General features: G+C 37.0%; 1 protein-coding gene across 2 annotated transcripts in view; it reads left to right on the top strand.

Moving 5' to 3' along the window:
* Nucleotides 1-18,174, top strand: part of FNBP1L (formin binding protein 1-like) — a 99,862-nt gene that overhangs the window by 37,197 nt on the left and 44,491 nt on the right. For both annotated transcript variants that reach the window (XM_012661122.1, XM_012661123.1), the window contains exon 2: nucleotides 13,207-13,322. In XM_012661122.1, coding sequence (XP_012516576.1) covers nucleotides 13,207-13,322 — 116 coding nt within the window. The remainder of the gene's footprint in view (nucleotides 1-13,206; nucleotides 13,323-18,174) is intronic.

The raw sequence follows: 18,174 nt of genomic DNA, 5'->3' as shown, positions 1-18,174 counted from the left end.
GAGCAAAGTAATTAAAAACCTTCTGGAAGGGATTCACCATTCTAGATACTATTAAGAACATTCATGATTTATGGTAGAAAGTCCAAGTATCAACATTAAGTGGAGTTTGGAAGAAGTTGATTTCAGTCCTTGTGAATGACTTTGAGGGGTTTAAGACTTCAGTGGAGGAAGTTGCTGCAAATGTGGTGGAAAGAGCAAAAGAACTAGAATTAGAAGAAGAGCCTGAAGATGTGACTGACTTGCTGCAATCTCATGATAAAACTTGAACAGACAAGGAATTGCTTCTTATGCATGAAAAAAGAAAGTGGTTTCTTGAGATGGAATCTACTCCTGGTGAAAGATTGTTGTGAAATGACAACAGAGGATTTAGAGTACATCCATTTAGTTGATAAAGTAGTACCACAGTTTGAGAATATTGAATCTAATTTTGAAAGAAATTCTGCTGTGGATAAAATGCTATCAAACAGCATCTCATGTTACAGAGAAATATTTTGTGAAAGAAAGAGACAATCAAAGTGGCTGACTTCATTATTGTCTTGTTTTAAGAAATTGCCCCAACCACACCAACCTGCAGCAACTACCACCTTGATTAGTCAGCAGCTGTCAAAATCAAGGCAAGACCTTCCACCAGCAAGAGGATTATGACTTGCTAAAGGCTCAAATGATCGTTAGTATTTTTTAGCAATAAACTATTATAAATAGGTATGTACATTATTTTTCTAGACATGATACTATTGCACACTTAATAGACTACTCTGTAGTATGAACATAACTTTTATATGTACTGGGAAACCAAAGAATTTGTGTGATACTCACTTTACTTTGATATTTGCTGTATTGCAGTGGTTTGGAACAAAACCAGCAATATCTTCCTGTAGTTTTATTTCAAGTCAGGTGTTTTTTTTCCCCCTCACAGTGATTACAAAGAAGAGCCCTTGTTTCATGTGTAGCCAAACCTGTATTTTACGTTTATGCTGCTTTTTAAAGCTGATTGCTATTTTTTTTTTTTGAGACAGAGTCTGGCTCTGTTGCCTGGGCTAGAGTGCCGTGGTGTCAGCCTAGCTCACAGCAACCTCAAACTCCTGGGCTCAAGTGATCCTTTTGCCTCAGCCTCCCGAGTAGCTGGGACTACAGGCATGTGCCACCATGCCCGGCTAATTTTTTCTATATATTTTTAGTTGTCCAACTAATTTCTTTCTATTTTTAGTAGAGATGGGGTCTCGCTGTTGCTCAGGCTGGTCTCAAACTCCTGACCTCGAGCGATCCTTCTGCCTTGGCCTCCCAGAGTGCTAGGGTTACAGGCGTGAGCCACCACGCCCGGCCTGATTGCTATTTTTTAAAATTGACTTTTATTTGAGATCTGTTTCTTTAAAAAGTATAGTAAAACCTCAGTCAAATATAGTTAACCACTTAATTGGGCTTCTCTTATGTTTTGTACTTGTACAGTTATCTGATGCTATTTCTGAATATTTTAAATCAACAGTAACAGTTGAGAATTATATCCATATGTACAGTTTTTGTCAATTAAAAATAAATTTAAAACCTAAAAAAGAATTGTGTCCAAAGAGATTTTTATAATTTGTAATTTAACCTTCAGTAAATGAAAAATGAAATTTGACTACAGTTTCTCAATATTTTGAGTAGTTGAGCTTTTACACATTTGTTATGGTGATCAACTCTAAAAGTACTTTTGAAGAGAGCTAATATATAGATACAGTCCAGGGTTCTATCTAGTGAAATTACAGCATGAATGATTTTGAGTATTGGATAAAATAAAAATGTCATTTTAATTTTTTAAAACAGTCTAACACAGTTCTTTCAGATGTTATAAGTGTTCTTTGACAATCCTGAAAGAACTTTAAATAGACATAGGGGAATATGTAAATTTGGAGCAATGTGGTCTTCATTTTATTTGGGAAGTGATAAGAATGGAAAACAGGAATTCTCTTTGGGTACTAGAGTTGGAAGAGATAACAAGGAAAAAACACCCAATAAGATCGTATCAGTAGGGTAGAAATCACTGGATATAGATTAGATAAAGGATAATGCATTGTTTAAAGCATGTGTCCTCAAAGAAGAGCACATAAGATGATCTACTGAGATAAGTAGAAAAGGGCTTAGAACGTCTATTTATATATGTTATATAATCAATAAGAAATACAATGCTTTACTAGTATTTAAAATATTAATTGACCCTGGTGTCTTGTCTTGGACTTAAAAAGATTCCTATAAAGTGTGGTGGCTTGCACCTGTAATCCCAGCTACTTGGGATGCTTAGGATTGTTTGGGCCCAGGAGTTTGAGGCTGCAGTGAACTATTTTCATGCCACTGTACTCCATCCAGCCTGGGCAACAGAAGCGAAACCCCACCTCTTAAAAAACAAAACAAACAAACAATAAAACCAAAAAGCCAGTTTCCTGTAAAGAAACCATGGGTTACCCAGAATACTTTAATGTGAACATAGGAATAAGAAATGGCCTGGCTGATGCTTCTCATCTTAATATATTAATATCTGAGAAAAAAACCCAGAAGCAATATTTATTAACAACAACAAAAAAGAAATGCAATGGCTATGTAATCGTATGGATTAGAGGTTGCTTCCCACTTCGCCCCCTTTTCTCCCACCAGGAAATTATTGAGAGGATTATTTGAAATATGACCACTGATCTGTTACTGTTAGTAATGAAGCTTACTCTGAGTATATTTTGTGCCTTTTTAATTAGATAATCATATGAGGCCATCATAATTACCAAAAGATTAAAAAAATAAGAATCCAGACCATGACCTCTGCAGTTTTTTAGTGATGTTAAAAGTCATGTGACCAGTCAAGACCATACCAAATTTCATTAAATTTATTGATAATATTTAGAAGCCTCTGTTTAAAAAATTTGGTAAGCTGGAAATATAGATAACATAACATTTACCGTTTAAACCATTTTAAGTGTTCGGTTCACTGGCATTAAGTATAATACATTCACATGGTTGTGCAACCATCACTACCATCCATCTCTAGAACTTTTTCACGATCCCAAACTGCAACTCTACCCATTAAGCAATAATTCTCCATTCCCTCCTCCTTCCAACTCCTGGTAACCACCATTCTACTACTTTCATTATGCTAATTTAAACATGCCAGTCACTAATACCACATATTATAAGATTCCATTTATATGAAATGTCCAGAATAGATAAATCTGTAGAGACAGAAAGATTAACAGTTTCCTAAAACAGTAGTTGGCAGAGAGGGGGAAATTGGGAGTAAGTTCTAAATAGGTACTGGCTTTTTTTCTGGGGTGATGAAAAGTCACAATAAAAAGATCAATTTGTTTCGAGGAGAAGGGCAATGAATAGTTGAATCACAAGAAATTTTTCTAGGGAAGGGGAGTAATTTTTTTATTGTGGTAAAATACATATAAAATTTACCATCTTAACCATATTTAAGTTATAGTTTTCTGGCATTAAGTACATTCATATTGTTGTACAACCATCACCATCATCTTTCTCCAGAATTCTTTTCCTTGTAAAACTGAAACTCTGTACCCGTTAAACTATAACTCGCCATTCTTCCCTACCCTCAGCCTCTGGCAACCACCATTGTAATTCCTTTTCTCTAATTTTGACTACTCTAGGTATCTCATATAAGTGGAATCATAATGTATCTGTCCTTTTGTGACTGTCCTATTTCACTTAGCGTAATGTCCCTAAGGTTCATCCATGTTTTACAGCACTTGTCAGAATTTCCTTAAGGCTGAATAATCATTGTATGTATATACCACATTTTGTCTTTCCATTTACCTGTTGATGGATAAGTGGGTTGCTTCCACCTTCTGACTGTTGTGGATAATGCTGCTATGAACATGGGTTACTGGAAGCTTCTTTTGAAATTTCTAACTTTATAATGAAAGACGGACTGCCAATTCCAAAGTGGTGGTATAGAAGCAAGCTGGCTTCACTACCCCCTACAGAAAGCCAAAAACAAATATATTGTGCTGACATTTTCACCAGCAATCACCCAGAACCGAAATATGAGGATGAGACAGTTCTGTGGCCACAGAGAAGTGAAAAAACTCTGAGCAGATGGTAAGAAAATAGGACTTCCACATCTGCAAAGCCCCTTCCCTTCATTTTGTTTGACACCAAGCATCCAGAAAATCTCACCCAACTCACATTTTCTACACTGGAAAAAGTGACATTGAGGTGTTCAACCACCTTCCCCACTATCTTTAGTTCCCCGGTAGGAGGCCTGTCTTTAACCCATAGGAAGCATCGCGACTGCCTGAAGGGAGAAATATCACTGAGGACAAGCGGAGACAAAGAGGGGAAAGGTGGACTAACATCTCCAGCCCTCGAAACTCTGCTCTGTAACTTGACCAAAAGGGATGCCAAATCAGAGTCTGTTCAGCAGCACCACACTGTAGGAGGTACATTCCACAGGTGCAAACCCCTAGCAAGCCTTGCTACACTGCTGGCATAATCCCTTTGGGACCTCCCCCATTTGGGATAGGCGGTGCTCTGATCATTTACTAGAGCTGGGGTGAACCTGGGATTAAGACACCACCTAGAGCTGAAAAGCAGGCGGCAACCTAGCAATAAAGATTTGCTAAGCAAATATATCCAATAAAAACCAAAACGAGCCAGAGAAGACTGGAATAAATAACTCATCCTTCAGTGCAAAGGCATAGATGTATACCCACAAGAAAGGAGAGCAAACAGGGAACCACAATCTTCCGAAAAGGCCAAAGCAAAAATCCAGTGACTGAGCCTAATGAGATGGCAGTTTGTGAGCTTTCTGACAAAGAATTCAAAATAGCAATTTTGGCTGGGCGTGGTGGCTCATGCCTGTAATCCCAGCACTTTGGGAGGCTGAGGCAAGGAGGATCACTTGAGGCAAGGAGTTTGAGACAAGCCTAGACAAAATAGTGAGACCCTGTTTCTACAAAAATTTAAAAAAAATTAGCCTCATGTGGTGGTGCACGCCTGTAGTCATAGCTGCTCAGGAAGCTGAAGCAGGGGGATAACTTGAGCCCGGGCGTTGGAGGCTGCAATGAGCTGTGATCACGTCAGTGTGCTCCAGCCTGGGCAATAGAGCAAGACATCATCTTTAGAAAATAAAAACAAACCAGAAATAGCAGTTTTAAGGAAATTCAGTGATCTCTAGGATAACAGAAAAGCAATTAAAAAATGTATCAGAAAAATTTAACAAAGAAATTGAAGTAATTAAACAAATCTCAGAACTGAGAAATACATTTGCTGAAGTGAAGAACTATTTGAAAATACACTGTCAGAGGATAAAAAAGAAAAGAATGAAAAGAACAAAAACCACCTACAAGATATAAAAAATTACCTCAAAATATCAAATGTGCGAATTATTGGTGTTCAAGAGGTAGCTGAATAAGGGCAAGGAGTAGAAAGCTTATTCAAAGAAATAGAATAGAAGACTTTCCAAAACTTGAGAAAGGTGTAAATATCCAAGTACAGGAAGGTCTGAGAACACCAAAAATAGATTCAAGCCAAATAAGACTACCCCAAGGCATATATTAATCAAACTTTCAAAGGTCAGGAGCAAGAGAGTATTCTAAAAGCAGCAGGAGAAATGAAGCAGATAACAAGTAAGGGAGCTCTAATTTGGCAACAGACTTCTCAATGGAAAAAACCATACAGGCCGGGAGGGAGTGGAATGACATTTTCAAAGTGCTCCAAGAAAAAAACCTGCCATCGCAGACTATTGTATCCAGCAAAATTATCCATTGAATATTAAGGGATGATATAATCTTTCCCAGACAAATAAAATCTCAGAGAATTCACCATCACCAGCCCTGTCTTATAAGAAATGCTAAAGAGAATTCTTCAATCTGAAAGAAAACACTAATGTGCAATGGTGAACGATAGCACATAATTATAGATATACTTGCTCAGAGGGAAAACTATTCCTCTGACACCAAATGTGTGGGGCTTTTCCACTTTAACAACGGATTCTCCAACTCTCTGGACACCAACTCGGTGTCTTACAATTCATTTTAGTTCTGTCACTATCTACCTGGAGTTCCCGCAGACCACAGAAGACTGTTCCCAGTTCAGGTATCAGTTGCAAGTCCTCGGCCTCTGGTACTTCTGACTGACTTGGCTACAAATCAAGGGTTCCTAAGACCACCTTGTCAGGTACCATAATGCCTCAAAGAACTCAGGGAAACACTACTTACTGTTACTAATTTATTATGCAGGATATTATAAAGGATACAGATAAACAGCCAGATGAAGAGGTAGGTAGGGTAAGGTTTAGAAAGGTCCAGAACACAGGCTCTTTTGTCCCTGTGGAATTGAGGTGCCCCACCCTTTTCAGCCTGTGGCTATGTTAACCAGCTTGGAATCTCTCCAAACTTGTTTAGGATTTTTGTGGAGGTTTCATTAGGTAGGCATGATTCTTTAAATCATTGGTTTTTGGTGATTGAATTCCATCTCCACCCCTTCTCCTCTCTCAGGAGATTGGAGGTGGGGGCTGAAAGTTCCAACCCTCTAATCACATGGCTGCCAGCCCACATCCTTCAAAGTTGCCTTATTAGCATAAATTTAGATATAGTTGAAAGGGGTCTTATTATAAATAACAAAAGATGCTTCTTTCACCCCTATCACTGAGGTAATTCCAAGGGTTTTAGAAGCTCTATGCCAGGAACCAATAGCAGAGACCACATGTGCGTGTGCGTGTGTGTGTATACACGCATATATATACACACACACATATACATATATATATATATATATATTTTTTTTTTTTTGAGACGGTCTATTGCCCTGGCTAGAGTGCAGTGACATTAGCATAGCTCACTGCAGCCTCAAACTCCTGGGCTCAAGTGATCCTCCTGCCTGCCTTCCGAGTAGCTGGGACAACAGATGTTCGCTACCATGCCCGGCTAATTCTTTCCTATTTTTTGGTAGAGATGGGGATCTCTCTGTTGCTCAGGCTGGTCTCAAACTCCTGACCTCAAGGGATCCTCCTGCATTGGCTTCCAGAGTGCTAGGATTACAGGCGTGAACCACTGTGCCCAGCCTCAAATATGTATTTCTTATGCCACACTTGCGCTTCCTTTTGTGGTAAAAATGGTGATACAGTATGTGTAAAACTCCATGGTGACAGACTAAATTATTTTGGCAAATGCTGTTATAAGGCACATGGCAAACACCTCTAAAGAAATATTTTTTAGGAAAAATTAAACACTGAAAGTTTGTCATACAATTTGATTAAAGTACAGATGTTTCCAACACTTCTCAGCTTGTAATGTTTGCTAGATTGTGTTTCAATAATGAAGTACAGGTAGAACTGCTTTGTTGTGAACCACTGAAGGAAAGATGTGTTGAAGGTTTATTCTCAACAGAAAATGACTTGGCAAAAACAGTGTTTAATGAGAAAAGCACGTAATAACCACTGATAAAGTAATGCATTGACTGGAATTTTCAAAAGGAAATTGGAATAAGGTTACAGTTTATTCACTTTATCATTTATAGGTAAGCAAAGGAAATTAAAGCAGGAAGTCCACAGAGTATTAAAGTATTATTATTATTACTTTATTATTAATTTTATAAAAATAATACTTTTAAAATACAGGATATAGACTATTTACAGTGTTTCCAAATGGGATAGGGAAGGACAATTGAAAATCTTTGTTTCAGGCCGAGGGTGGTGGCTCATGCTTGTAATCCTTCGGAAGGCTGAGGCAGGAGGAACACTTGAGGCCAGGAGTTCGAGACCAGCCTGTGCAGTATCGAGATCCCATCTCTACAAAAAAATAAGAGAAATTATCTGGGTGTAGTGGCGTGCACCTGTAATCCCAGCTACTTGGGAGGCTGAGGCAGGAGGATCACGTTAGTCCAGGAGTTTAAGGTTGTGGTGAGCTATGATGATGCCACTGCGCTCTAGCCTAGGCAAAAGAGAGAGACCCTGTCAAAAATCTTCAATAAAGTACTAGCAAACTGAATTCAATAACACATTAAAAAGATCATTCACCATGATGAAGTGGGATTCATCCCAGGGATGCAGTGATGGTTCAACATACGCAAATCAATAAACATATATCACATTAGTAGATTCGCGAACAAAAACCATATGATCATTTCAACTGATGCCGAAAAAGCATTCGATAAAATTCAGCATGGCTTCATGATAAAAACTCTCAAAAAACTGGGTATAGAAAGAACTTAACATGGTAAAAGCCATATATAACATACCCACAGCTAGTATCAGGCTGAATGGGGAAGAACTGAAAAAGCCTTTCCTCTAACATCTGGAACAAGACAAGGATACCCAATTTCACCACTGTTATTCAGCATAGTACTGGAAGTTCTAGCTAGAGCAGTCAGACAAGAGAAAGAAATAAAGGGCATCCAAATTGGAAAGGAAGAAGTCAAATTAGCCTTGTTTGCAGACTATATGATACTGTATCTAGAGAAACATGAAGACTCCACCCAAAAACTATTAGAACTGATAACTTTAATAAAGTTGCAGGATACAATATCAACATACAAAAATCAGTAGCATTTCTATATGCCAACAGTAAACAATCTGAAAAAGAAGCCAAGAAAGTGAATCCCATTCACAATAGCTACAAATAAAATAAAATACCTAGGAATAAACTTAACCAAAGAAGTGAAAGATCTCTATAATGAAAACCTTAAAACTTTATGAAAGAATTTGAAGAAGACACAAAAGAATGGAAAGATAATCTATGCTCATGGATTGGAAGAATCAATATTGTTAAAATGTCTGTACTACCCAAAGCAATCTACAGATCAAATGTAATGCTCATTAAAATACCAATGGTACTCTTCACAGAAATACAAAAAATAATCCTAAAATTTATATGGAACCACAAAAGACCCAGAAGAGCCAAAGCCATCCTGAGCAAAAGGAACAAAACTGGAGGAATCACATAACCTGACTTCAGATTATACTACAGAGCTGTAGTAACCAAAACAGCATGGCACTGGCATAAAAACAGACACATAGACCAATGGAACAGAATAGAGAACCCAGAAATAAATCCACACATCTATAGTGAACTTATCTTCGACAAAGGTGCCAAGAACATACAGTGGGGAAAGGAGTCTCTTCGGTAAATGGTGTTGGGAAAACTGGATATCCACATGCAGTAGAATGAAACTAGACCTCGCTATATACAAACATCCAGTCACAATAGATTAAAGACTTAAATCTAAGACCTAAAACTATGAAACACTAAAAGAAAACGTTGGGGAAGCACTTCAGGACATTGGTCTGGGCAAAGATTTCTTGAGTAATACTGGCAAAGCACAGACAACCAAAGCAAAATTAGACAAATGGGATCACATCAAGCTAAAAAGTTTCTGCACAGCAAAGGAAACAACAAAGTGAAGAGACAACCCACACAGAGTGGGAGAAAATATTTGCAAACTACCTGTCTGACAAGGGATTAATATCTAGAATATATGAGCTCCAACAATTTGATAGGAAAAAACTCAAATAATCCGATTAAAAATGGGCAAAGGAATAGACATTTCTCAAAAGAAGACATACAAATGGCCAACAGGTATGTGAAAAAATGCTCAGCATCATTAGTCGTCAGAGAAATGCAAATCAAAACTACAATGAGATATCTCACCCCAGTTAAAATGGCCTTTATCAAAAAGGCAATAAGGAATGCTGGTGAGGATGTGGAGAAAGGGGAACCGTCATACACTGTTGGTGGAAATGTAAATTAGTGCAACCACTATGGAGAACAGTATGGAGGTTGCTCAAAAACTGAAAATAGAACTACCATGTGACCCAGCAATCCCACTGCTGAGTATACATCCAAAGGGTGGGAATTCGGTATATCAAAAAGATATCTGCATTCCCATGTTTATTGTAGCACTATTCGTAATAGCCAAGATGTGGAACCAACCTAAGTGTTCATCAGCGTATGAATGGATAAAGAAATTGTGGTACATATACATCATGGAATATTATATGGCCACAAAAAGAATGAAATCCTGCCATTTGAAACAATATGGATGGAACCGGAGAACCCACTGTTAAGTGAAATAAGCCAAGCACAGAAAGATAGACAGATCTCACATGTTCTCACTCATATGTGGGAGCCAAATATTGAAAACAATCTCATGGAGACAGAGTAGGATGACAGTTACTAGAGGCTGAGAAGGAGTAGTAGGGAGGGGGGCATAAAGTGGGGATGGTTAATGGGTGCAAAAATAGACAGAATGAACAGTATTTGATAGCATAACAACAAACTGAGTATAATCAACAAGTCAGAGTATACTTTAAAATAACTAAAAGAGTAGAACTGGAATATTCCTAATACAAATGTTAAATGCTTGATAGATACTGCAATTGCCCTCATTTGATTAATTTACATTGTATGCCTGTATCAAAACATGACATGTACCCTATAAAGACCTGCAATTATGCATCTATAATAATTAAAAATTAAAAGACAAAAAAAATCTTTGTTTCACACAGTTTGCTGTTTATCTCCTGGCTGGCTGAAATTTGTTGACCTTTGTTTAATAAGTGGCTGTTAGTAATGTGTTTACCTGCTAGGTATTTTTGAGAAAATTTAATCTGTCCTTTCAAGATTAAAGGGAAGTTTTAATGGTGAGTGAATTTCTGAAGAAATTTGAACTATAGAGAAAGCATTTTGGTGATGAAGGTTTGGAAATGTATCTATTATGTTATTTTGTAGCTGAAAATGATCTATGTCATCTACTAATATTATTATATCTGCACACTTAAAACTCTTGGAAACAGAAATTTCTTGTTTTGAAGTCATTGTGTCAGTCAGGGTTCTCCAGAGAAACATTATCAATAGAATGCATACACATATATTGGGAAATTTCTTATAAGGACTTGTCTTATGTGATTGTGGAGTCTTGGAAGTCCCAAATCTGCAGGGTAAGGCCCAGGGAACAGTTGCAGGGACCAAAAGCAGTCTGCTGGCAGAATGCCTCTTACTGGGGGAAGATCAGTGTTTGTTCTATAAAAGCCTTCAATTGATTGGATGAAGCTTACCCATGTTTTGGAGGGTAATCTGCTTCACTCCTAATTCCCCTATTTAAATGTTAATTTCATCTAAAAAACACCTTCACAGAAAAAAGATCCAGAATAATGTTTGGCCAAGTAAATATTTGAGCACTCTGGGTCAGTCAAGATGACACATAAAATTAACCATCACAGTCAGTTTCAGTGGGATTTGAACCCATTTGTTAAAAAAAATATGAAGTATTTTCTGATTAGTTTGTAAAAATAACAAACTGACATCAAGGAAATTTAGCAAAATTTTAACATAAACTTTCGCATATTGGTGGATGGGGTCGAAAAATGAATTAGAAAGTGTAGACAACAGTGATTTTTTTCCCATTGAGATCTTTGTATCTTTATGAGGTGCCTTTGGTTTCCTACCTACGACAAGCACTAAAAACTAGATATTACAGTTTAGAATCAAGACCTTCAGATTATTTTGCCATTAAGTGTTAAACCTGGATTTTAGAAATAATGAAGCATAGTTGATTCATTGCTCTCACTAAAATTATTGGTAATGTTTTAAAGTCATGGCCCAAAGGCTTTTGTTAAATTAGTTAAAAAAAAATTAAATGAAGTTTATTTCATTTTTATAGTTTTAAAGTTTCTATTTTTATGGATTTCATAACTATACAATTTAGTAGTATAATATTTAATATATAAATAAGTACAGTTATAGTAGAGGTATTTGTTCAGATTTTTTACTGATAGGGTTTGTGATGAAAAAATTCAGGCCAGCAAAAAAAAAAAACCCAAAAACATTCGGAGACTTCATCTAGAGGATAAAGAAGTGTAATATAATTATTTGATGAAGAAGAGTTCTTGTGGGAAGACAAGCCTTTGAAGCAGTTTGGGAAAATGAATGAAGATTGTTTCAGCTTCAGAGTGTTGCTTTTGGTTGAGAGTTTTTCAATTTGAAGAATTTCAATTTGTAATATGACATATTACACAGATTAAGTTTACTGAGCAGTGCGTTTTCTTGCTACATTCAAATGGTAATCAGAAAGTTGCTTAGAGGAATAGAATTGGAGTTGTAATACCAAACTATGACCTGATGAATTCTGTCTGTGTTATTTAGAGAGAATTTGCCTTTAGGAGTAGAATTTTATAATAAAATGTTTTAAGGTGGAACAGAGATTAAAGGTAAAGAGAGGGATTTCATTTGAAAATAACAAATGTGATTAAACCATGGGTGATTTTAAAAAAACCTGGAAGTATAGAAAGGAATGATATTTGAATATTTTTTAGTATTGTAGACTTTTGATATGTGAGAGGGAGAGAGCAGTTATTAGTTGTTAGTCTATTTGGAGATTATTCTTAAAGGGGAATGATATTAATTGTTTCTCTAGTGGCAGGTAGAAGGGAATATCTTTAAGGATTGAGAGAGCCTTGCAGGGCAATAATACTGTTATATGTTAGTGCCATATTTACTGCATTACAGAACGTTTTAAATAACATCACCACAGGCCTATGACGTGGGTGATGGGGCTCCCATTTTAAGATGGAAAAAAGTTCAAAGAGCCTTGATAACTTGCTTAGTGGTCAGACATCTGGTTAATGGCAGATCCCAGAATTTGAACTCAGGTATATTCAGTTTTGTTCAGCTAAACAGTTCTTCGTTCAATGCCTACTGTGGTGCCAAGCATTGTTATTAGGCCTTGGGGTTTCAGAGTCGAATAAATAATACATGATTTTTGCCTCAGTATAGTATGGCAAGTGAGTAAGATAGTAATTTTAGGGAAATCTGGGGACTTAGAGAAAGGCCATTTATCCTACTCTGAAGGTTTAGGACCATTTTCTGGAGGAGATAATGCCTGAACTGAATTTCAGAGGGGGAATAAGATCTCTGGTGGTCCAGTAGCTAGGAATCGGCCATCTCTCAAAGGGGGAATAAGAATTGATTGCAAAAAGGTGACTAAGGGAGGATGTTGCAACCAGGGGGAACCATGTGGGTAAAGGCATTTAGGCATAAAGTAATATGATTTATGCTTAGAAGCCTATTTCTGGGTCTTAGAGGGTGAGGTGAATGCGGACCACCAGATTAGCCTAGGTTTTTTGCCTTTATACCGCATTACTTCTCTGTACAAAAATCAGAAGATGATTAAAATATGTTTGGATAAAATTTGAGGCTTAAAAAATATGTTTTAATCTTCCTTTTCTAGGATCAGTTCGACAGCTTAGACAAGCATACACAATGGGGAATTGATTTCTTGGAAAGATATGCCAAATTTGTTAAAGAGAGGATAGAAATCGAACAGAATTATGCGAAACAATTGAGGTAAGTTAAATTTTTTTCAGTTCTTAGAAATGAAATTACATGTTTAAACAGTTAAATGAATATTAGATAAATGTGGTATTCCAGAGGTTAAATTGTATGTTCTTCATCAGAATTAGATGGAATTAGGTAATTGGTCTGGTTTAATGATTGATTTAATTAAATCATTGCCAAGTGTAATACCACCAGGAATATTGGCCAGCTAGATCTTGCGTAGCTTTCATTCCAGAAAGACACTTAAAAATCCTAAAGTCAGGGAGCAAAATGACAGGAAAAAGAAATAGCTAGGTGTTATTCTGTGTTTTACTCTTTGATTCTTCTGTAACTTTTTACTTTAGCAATCTTATTGAACATTCTTCACCGTTTCTCTTCAGAGTTGGTAAGACTTGGAAATTGTGTGCTGAGCTGAGTTTCTGTCAATATTCAGATATATATTACTAATGCAAGTGATTTTAGAATATGTGTTAGAAGATAAAAGTTTTAAAGGAAAAATTTTAGTCTTAAAACTGATAGAATTAATGTTAGATTTTTGCTCAAACAGCAAAATCATTATTGTTAGATCAAAACTTGACAAGTAGTTTTGTGGCAACTTTTTCAATAAAGATAGTACTCTAAGTCTGAAGACTAGATACCAGTATAAGGTTCTAGCTATAGGGCTTAGGGCTCTTTATATTGCAAGTGACAAAAATCCAGCTTAAACAAGCACACGTGACTTAAAAGTCCAGATGTATTTTGATTCAGGGGTCAATTATCTCCAGGTCCCATCTTTTGGCTCTGCACCCTCTTTTTGCCTTTACTCTTAGGTTTCATTCCATAACTTCATCTCTACTCCCTTAGCTCTAGATTCTATGTCATCATACCCTGACATCCTGGAGAAGAATGATGGTCTTCTCTATTGTACCTTTGAGGGAGGAGAAAGGAAGAGACAGAGAGAAGGAAGTGGAAGAAGGGAAAGGAGGATGAAAGGGAGAGTACAAGTTCTTCAGAAATCCTAGCAAAGGTCGCCTTTTGTCGTACTGATTCTAGTTAGTTCATATGCTTATCCTGAACAATTTACTGAGATGGTAATATTGATACATAGGTAATGATGGGGAAAGGATAGTTACTCAAAATAAATTTAAGATAGTGGTTCCAGAATGAAGGGGGAGATATTGAATGATAAGCCACATATGTCCTCTACAGTAGTCTATGGAAACAACTGTCTGTGTCTAGGGATGGAATAGACCAGTATAACAAATAGATTAAATATAATTTTATAATGATATCCATGTTGTTATTATGATATTTATTGGAATAGTGGCATTATGCTAATTTTCTAATCCATTTGCCTTTTGTTTTTTTTAAACTAGATACTTTGCATATGAAAATATGAGTATATTAATAATAATAGTGATGACATTTCACCTGTCTAAAACTTATGATCTGGGAACCTTACTCCTCTAAAATCTGGAAGCATGAAAGGGCCTCTGAGAGGTTAAAATAGCATTTACCATATCTACTCATGTTTGGATAGTTAAAAATTTCATTTTTAATTTGATCTTGAATCTTGCTAGGGATAGGCTACCGGGGGCAGGGGCTGAGGTGGGGCTGAGGTGGGCCTGAGGTGCTGACCCTGGGGCATCAGGTTCCCCGTTTGCTGGAAGCTGAATCTGGACTGAATCCACACTGTCGCAGTCTTGCCCTGCCAGGGCCTTCACCCAAGGTGCATGTTCCTCTTGCCTCCCACCACTGGTCTCCACAGGTGGTGTGAGTCCCAGCCCTTCAGCATCTCGGCCCATGTGGTCTTTTGTAGATTTCTGGCTTTGGCAGTGATTTCACCACTGCTCACTCACTTGGTGTGTATTTGTCGTGTACTGCGCAATTGTCAAGAGAGTAGAACGCTGTTGCTCAGATTCGTTCCGATGGTGAGCGCTCTAGGTCTTTGTTCTAAAATCACTTCTAGAGAGAAAATAAGATGCATTAGAATGATTACCAAGTAGGAAAATTGTGTGTATCAGAGCCCAGCTCTTTGCCTTGGGACCCAGGACCCACAGGGTTCTAGAAGCAATTGATTCTTCCAGCTTGTGTTTTCTTCTGATTAAATTATTAAATGTATGCTGGTTGGAAACATTTTCAGATGTTAAAAAAAAAATTTGATCTCAGTTTTAGCATGTTAAATTCTCTAGTTTCCAAGTTTTCCAATAAAAGTGTGGAGGAAATGCAATAGGCAATATAGTGATGGCACTGCGATGTGACAAACAATACAGGAAAAGGTTAAAAAATTACAAGAACAGATGAAATTTAACGTAGGCGTGTCTTCATTTTGTTTTGCTATAATAGAATATCCAAGACTGGGTAATTTATAAAGAAAAGAGTTTTATTTAGCTCATGGTTCTACAGGCTGGGAAGTTCAAGGGCATGGCCCTGGCTTCTGATGAGGACTTTCATGCTGCGTGATAACGTGGAGAAGAAGGTCAAAGGGAAAACAAGCACGTGTGAAGAGAGAAAACCTGAGGCTGTCCTGGCTTTGTAACCACCCACTCTCTTGGAAACTAATCCATTCCCTTGAAGACTAATCCAGTCTCACCAGAGTGAGAATTTACTCACTACCATAAGAAGGGCACCAAGCCACCACCCTCTAGGGCAGAGCCCTTATAACCTGAACACCTCCCATTAATTAGGCCCCACCTCTCAACATTACCACATTAGGGATCAAATTTCAACATGAGTTTTGGTGGGGAACCATAGCAAGGAGTGAATAGAACCATCTACTTCTCTAGCCCCAAGGGTTTCACTGTATTACAACAGAGTAACAAAATGAATTTTGGTAAGAATGAGCTTGGTCCTCAATAAAAGAATTAGTCAGATTATTTTAAAGAAGGCAGGAAGTTTAACAGTGTACCTCAAAATAAAAAAGTGTCTATCCTTTAATCCAACATTTTTGTTTCTAAACTTTCCTGCAGAAAAACACAAGTGTTCAAAAGATATATGTACAAAGTTGTTTACTGCAGAAAAAAAAGATTCCGGCCTAAAAGTGCCTGTCTAAAAGAATGATGAAAAATACTGTGGTATATGCAGTTTAAAAACAAATCAGATATATTAATACTAGCACATTTAAACTTAAAAGGCTATTCAGTGCTTCAGTATAAAAATCAAGTTGTAGAACTTGAATATACAGTAGAATCTTATTGCTTATTTGAGTTTGTGTATACAGTTATGTATAAAATTTGTATGCATTCTGAAGAGGTCTAGAACTGTGATCCCCAGCCCCTGGGGCCAGGCCTATGGACCAGTGTGCAGTGAGTGGTGGACGATGGGTGAGCAAGTGAAGCTTCATCTGCATTTACAGCTGCTCCCCACCACTTGCATCACTGGCTGAGCTCCACCTCCTCTCAGATCAGTCACTGTCTCCCATCAGCCCCAGATGGGTCCATCTGGTTACAGGAAAGTGAACTCAGGGCTCCCACTGATTTTGCATTATGGTGGGATTGTATAGTTATTTCATTATATATTACAATGTAATAATAGAAATAAAGTACACAATAAATGTAAGGTACTTGTATCATCCCGAAACCATCCTCTACTGGTCTGTGGAAAAATTATCTTCCATGAAACTGGTCCCTGGTGCCATAAACGTTCGGGACCACTGGTATAGAAGGATACATCCTAAATTGATTTCCAGTGGTTACCCCTGTGGAATGGGAGTAGGAAGATGAAAAGGAAGGAAGGTTTTTCATTTCATGTGCTTTCGAATTGTTGATATCTTTTCAGTGGTTGTGAGTTACTTTTGTAACTTAAAACATTTGTTCTTAAGTGAATATGGTATACTTCAAAAGAGAATCCTATCACAAATTATAAAATAAAATCAACAATTTATAAGATAAATCTTAAGCAATCTAGAATATTAAACTATCCAGGATAACTCAGACTTCAGAGGTTTCTGAATGGCTAATGTTTTGCTAGAGTAGCAGGACTCACCTAATCAAATGGCAGACTTGTTTGCCTTTCTGCCTGGTCCAAGACTGTTAATAACCATTGGGTATTATCATCAACATTTATCATACCATTTTCACGTACTCGCAAAAAAGGAATTTGAGTACCACTTCACTGAAGCAAGGGTGCCTAGAACCCACAATTATGATATGAAAAATAGAATTTTGTAGTGAGAAAGTGGGTTTTATTATGCACAGATGCTCTAGATCAATGATTTACATCTTTTAAGGAATACAACACATTTAAGGAATTGGCACATTTCCATTCTTACAGTGGGTCTCCATAGCAGTGATTCTCAACAAGGGCAGGATTATTGGACGTTGTTGAGGTGTGAGGAATAAGGAAGAGTCGGGAGGAGGCATGTTTAATTTGAAACCATCTATTCCTCCCCGCCCCCTACATTGAGATTTGCTGCTTTGGATAAATGAATGAAACGATAAATGAATTAGCTGCTGTTTATAGTATGTGTTTTGTACAAAGGGAAGAGGTTTGCCTTGTTTATTTTCTCTTCTTTAATGGGAAAAATTCTTTTGGTTCACTCCCACTATTTTTGCTACTGGATAATTTCTTTCATAGTGAGGCAACACTTTTTTCCTCCTAAATAATAATTATATTCAGGATGTTAGACATTTACATTTTAAATATAAGATTGAAATTTTTCTGTTAATCTTTGGTACCCCCAGATTTTTTTCTTCTTTTCTTCCTTTATTCTTCTGTTCTTGTGTTTTGATGGCTTTGACTTACCTTTATTTTGGTTTTTGGTTTTGACTGATGTTTGGTATTGGTTTGAGGATGGGAATAAAAAGAAAATAAAGCATCTAATCATGTTTGGATACATAGATAATTGAAGCGTGTCCATTTTGATTCCTGCTAAATGTGACTT

Source organism: Propithecus coquereli, unplaced genomic scaffold (genome assembly GCF_000956105.1).
Source record: "Propithecus coquereli isolate 6110/MARCELLA unplaced genomic scaffold, Pcoq_1.0 Scaffold7, whole genome shotgun sequence".
NCBI classification, from domain to species: domain Eukaryota; kingdom Metazoa; phylum Chordata; class Mammalia; order Primates; family Indriidae; genus Propithecus; species Propithecus coquereli.
Note: the sequence above shows the minus strand (reverse complement) of the source record. Positions and strands in the feature narration are given on the sequence as shown.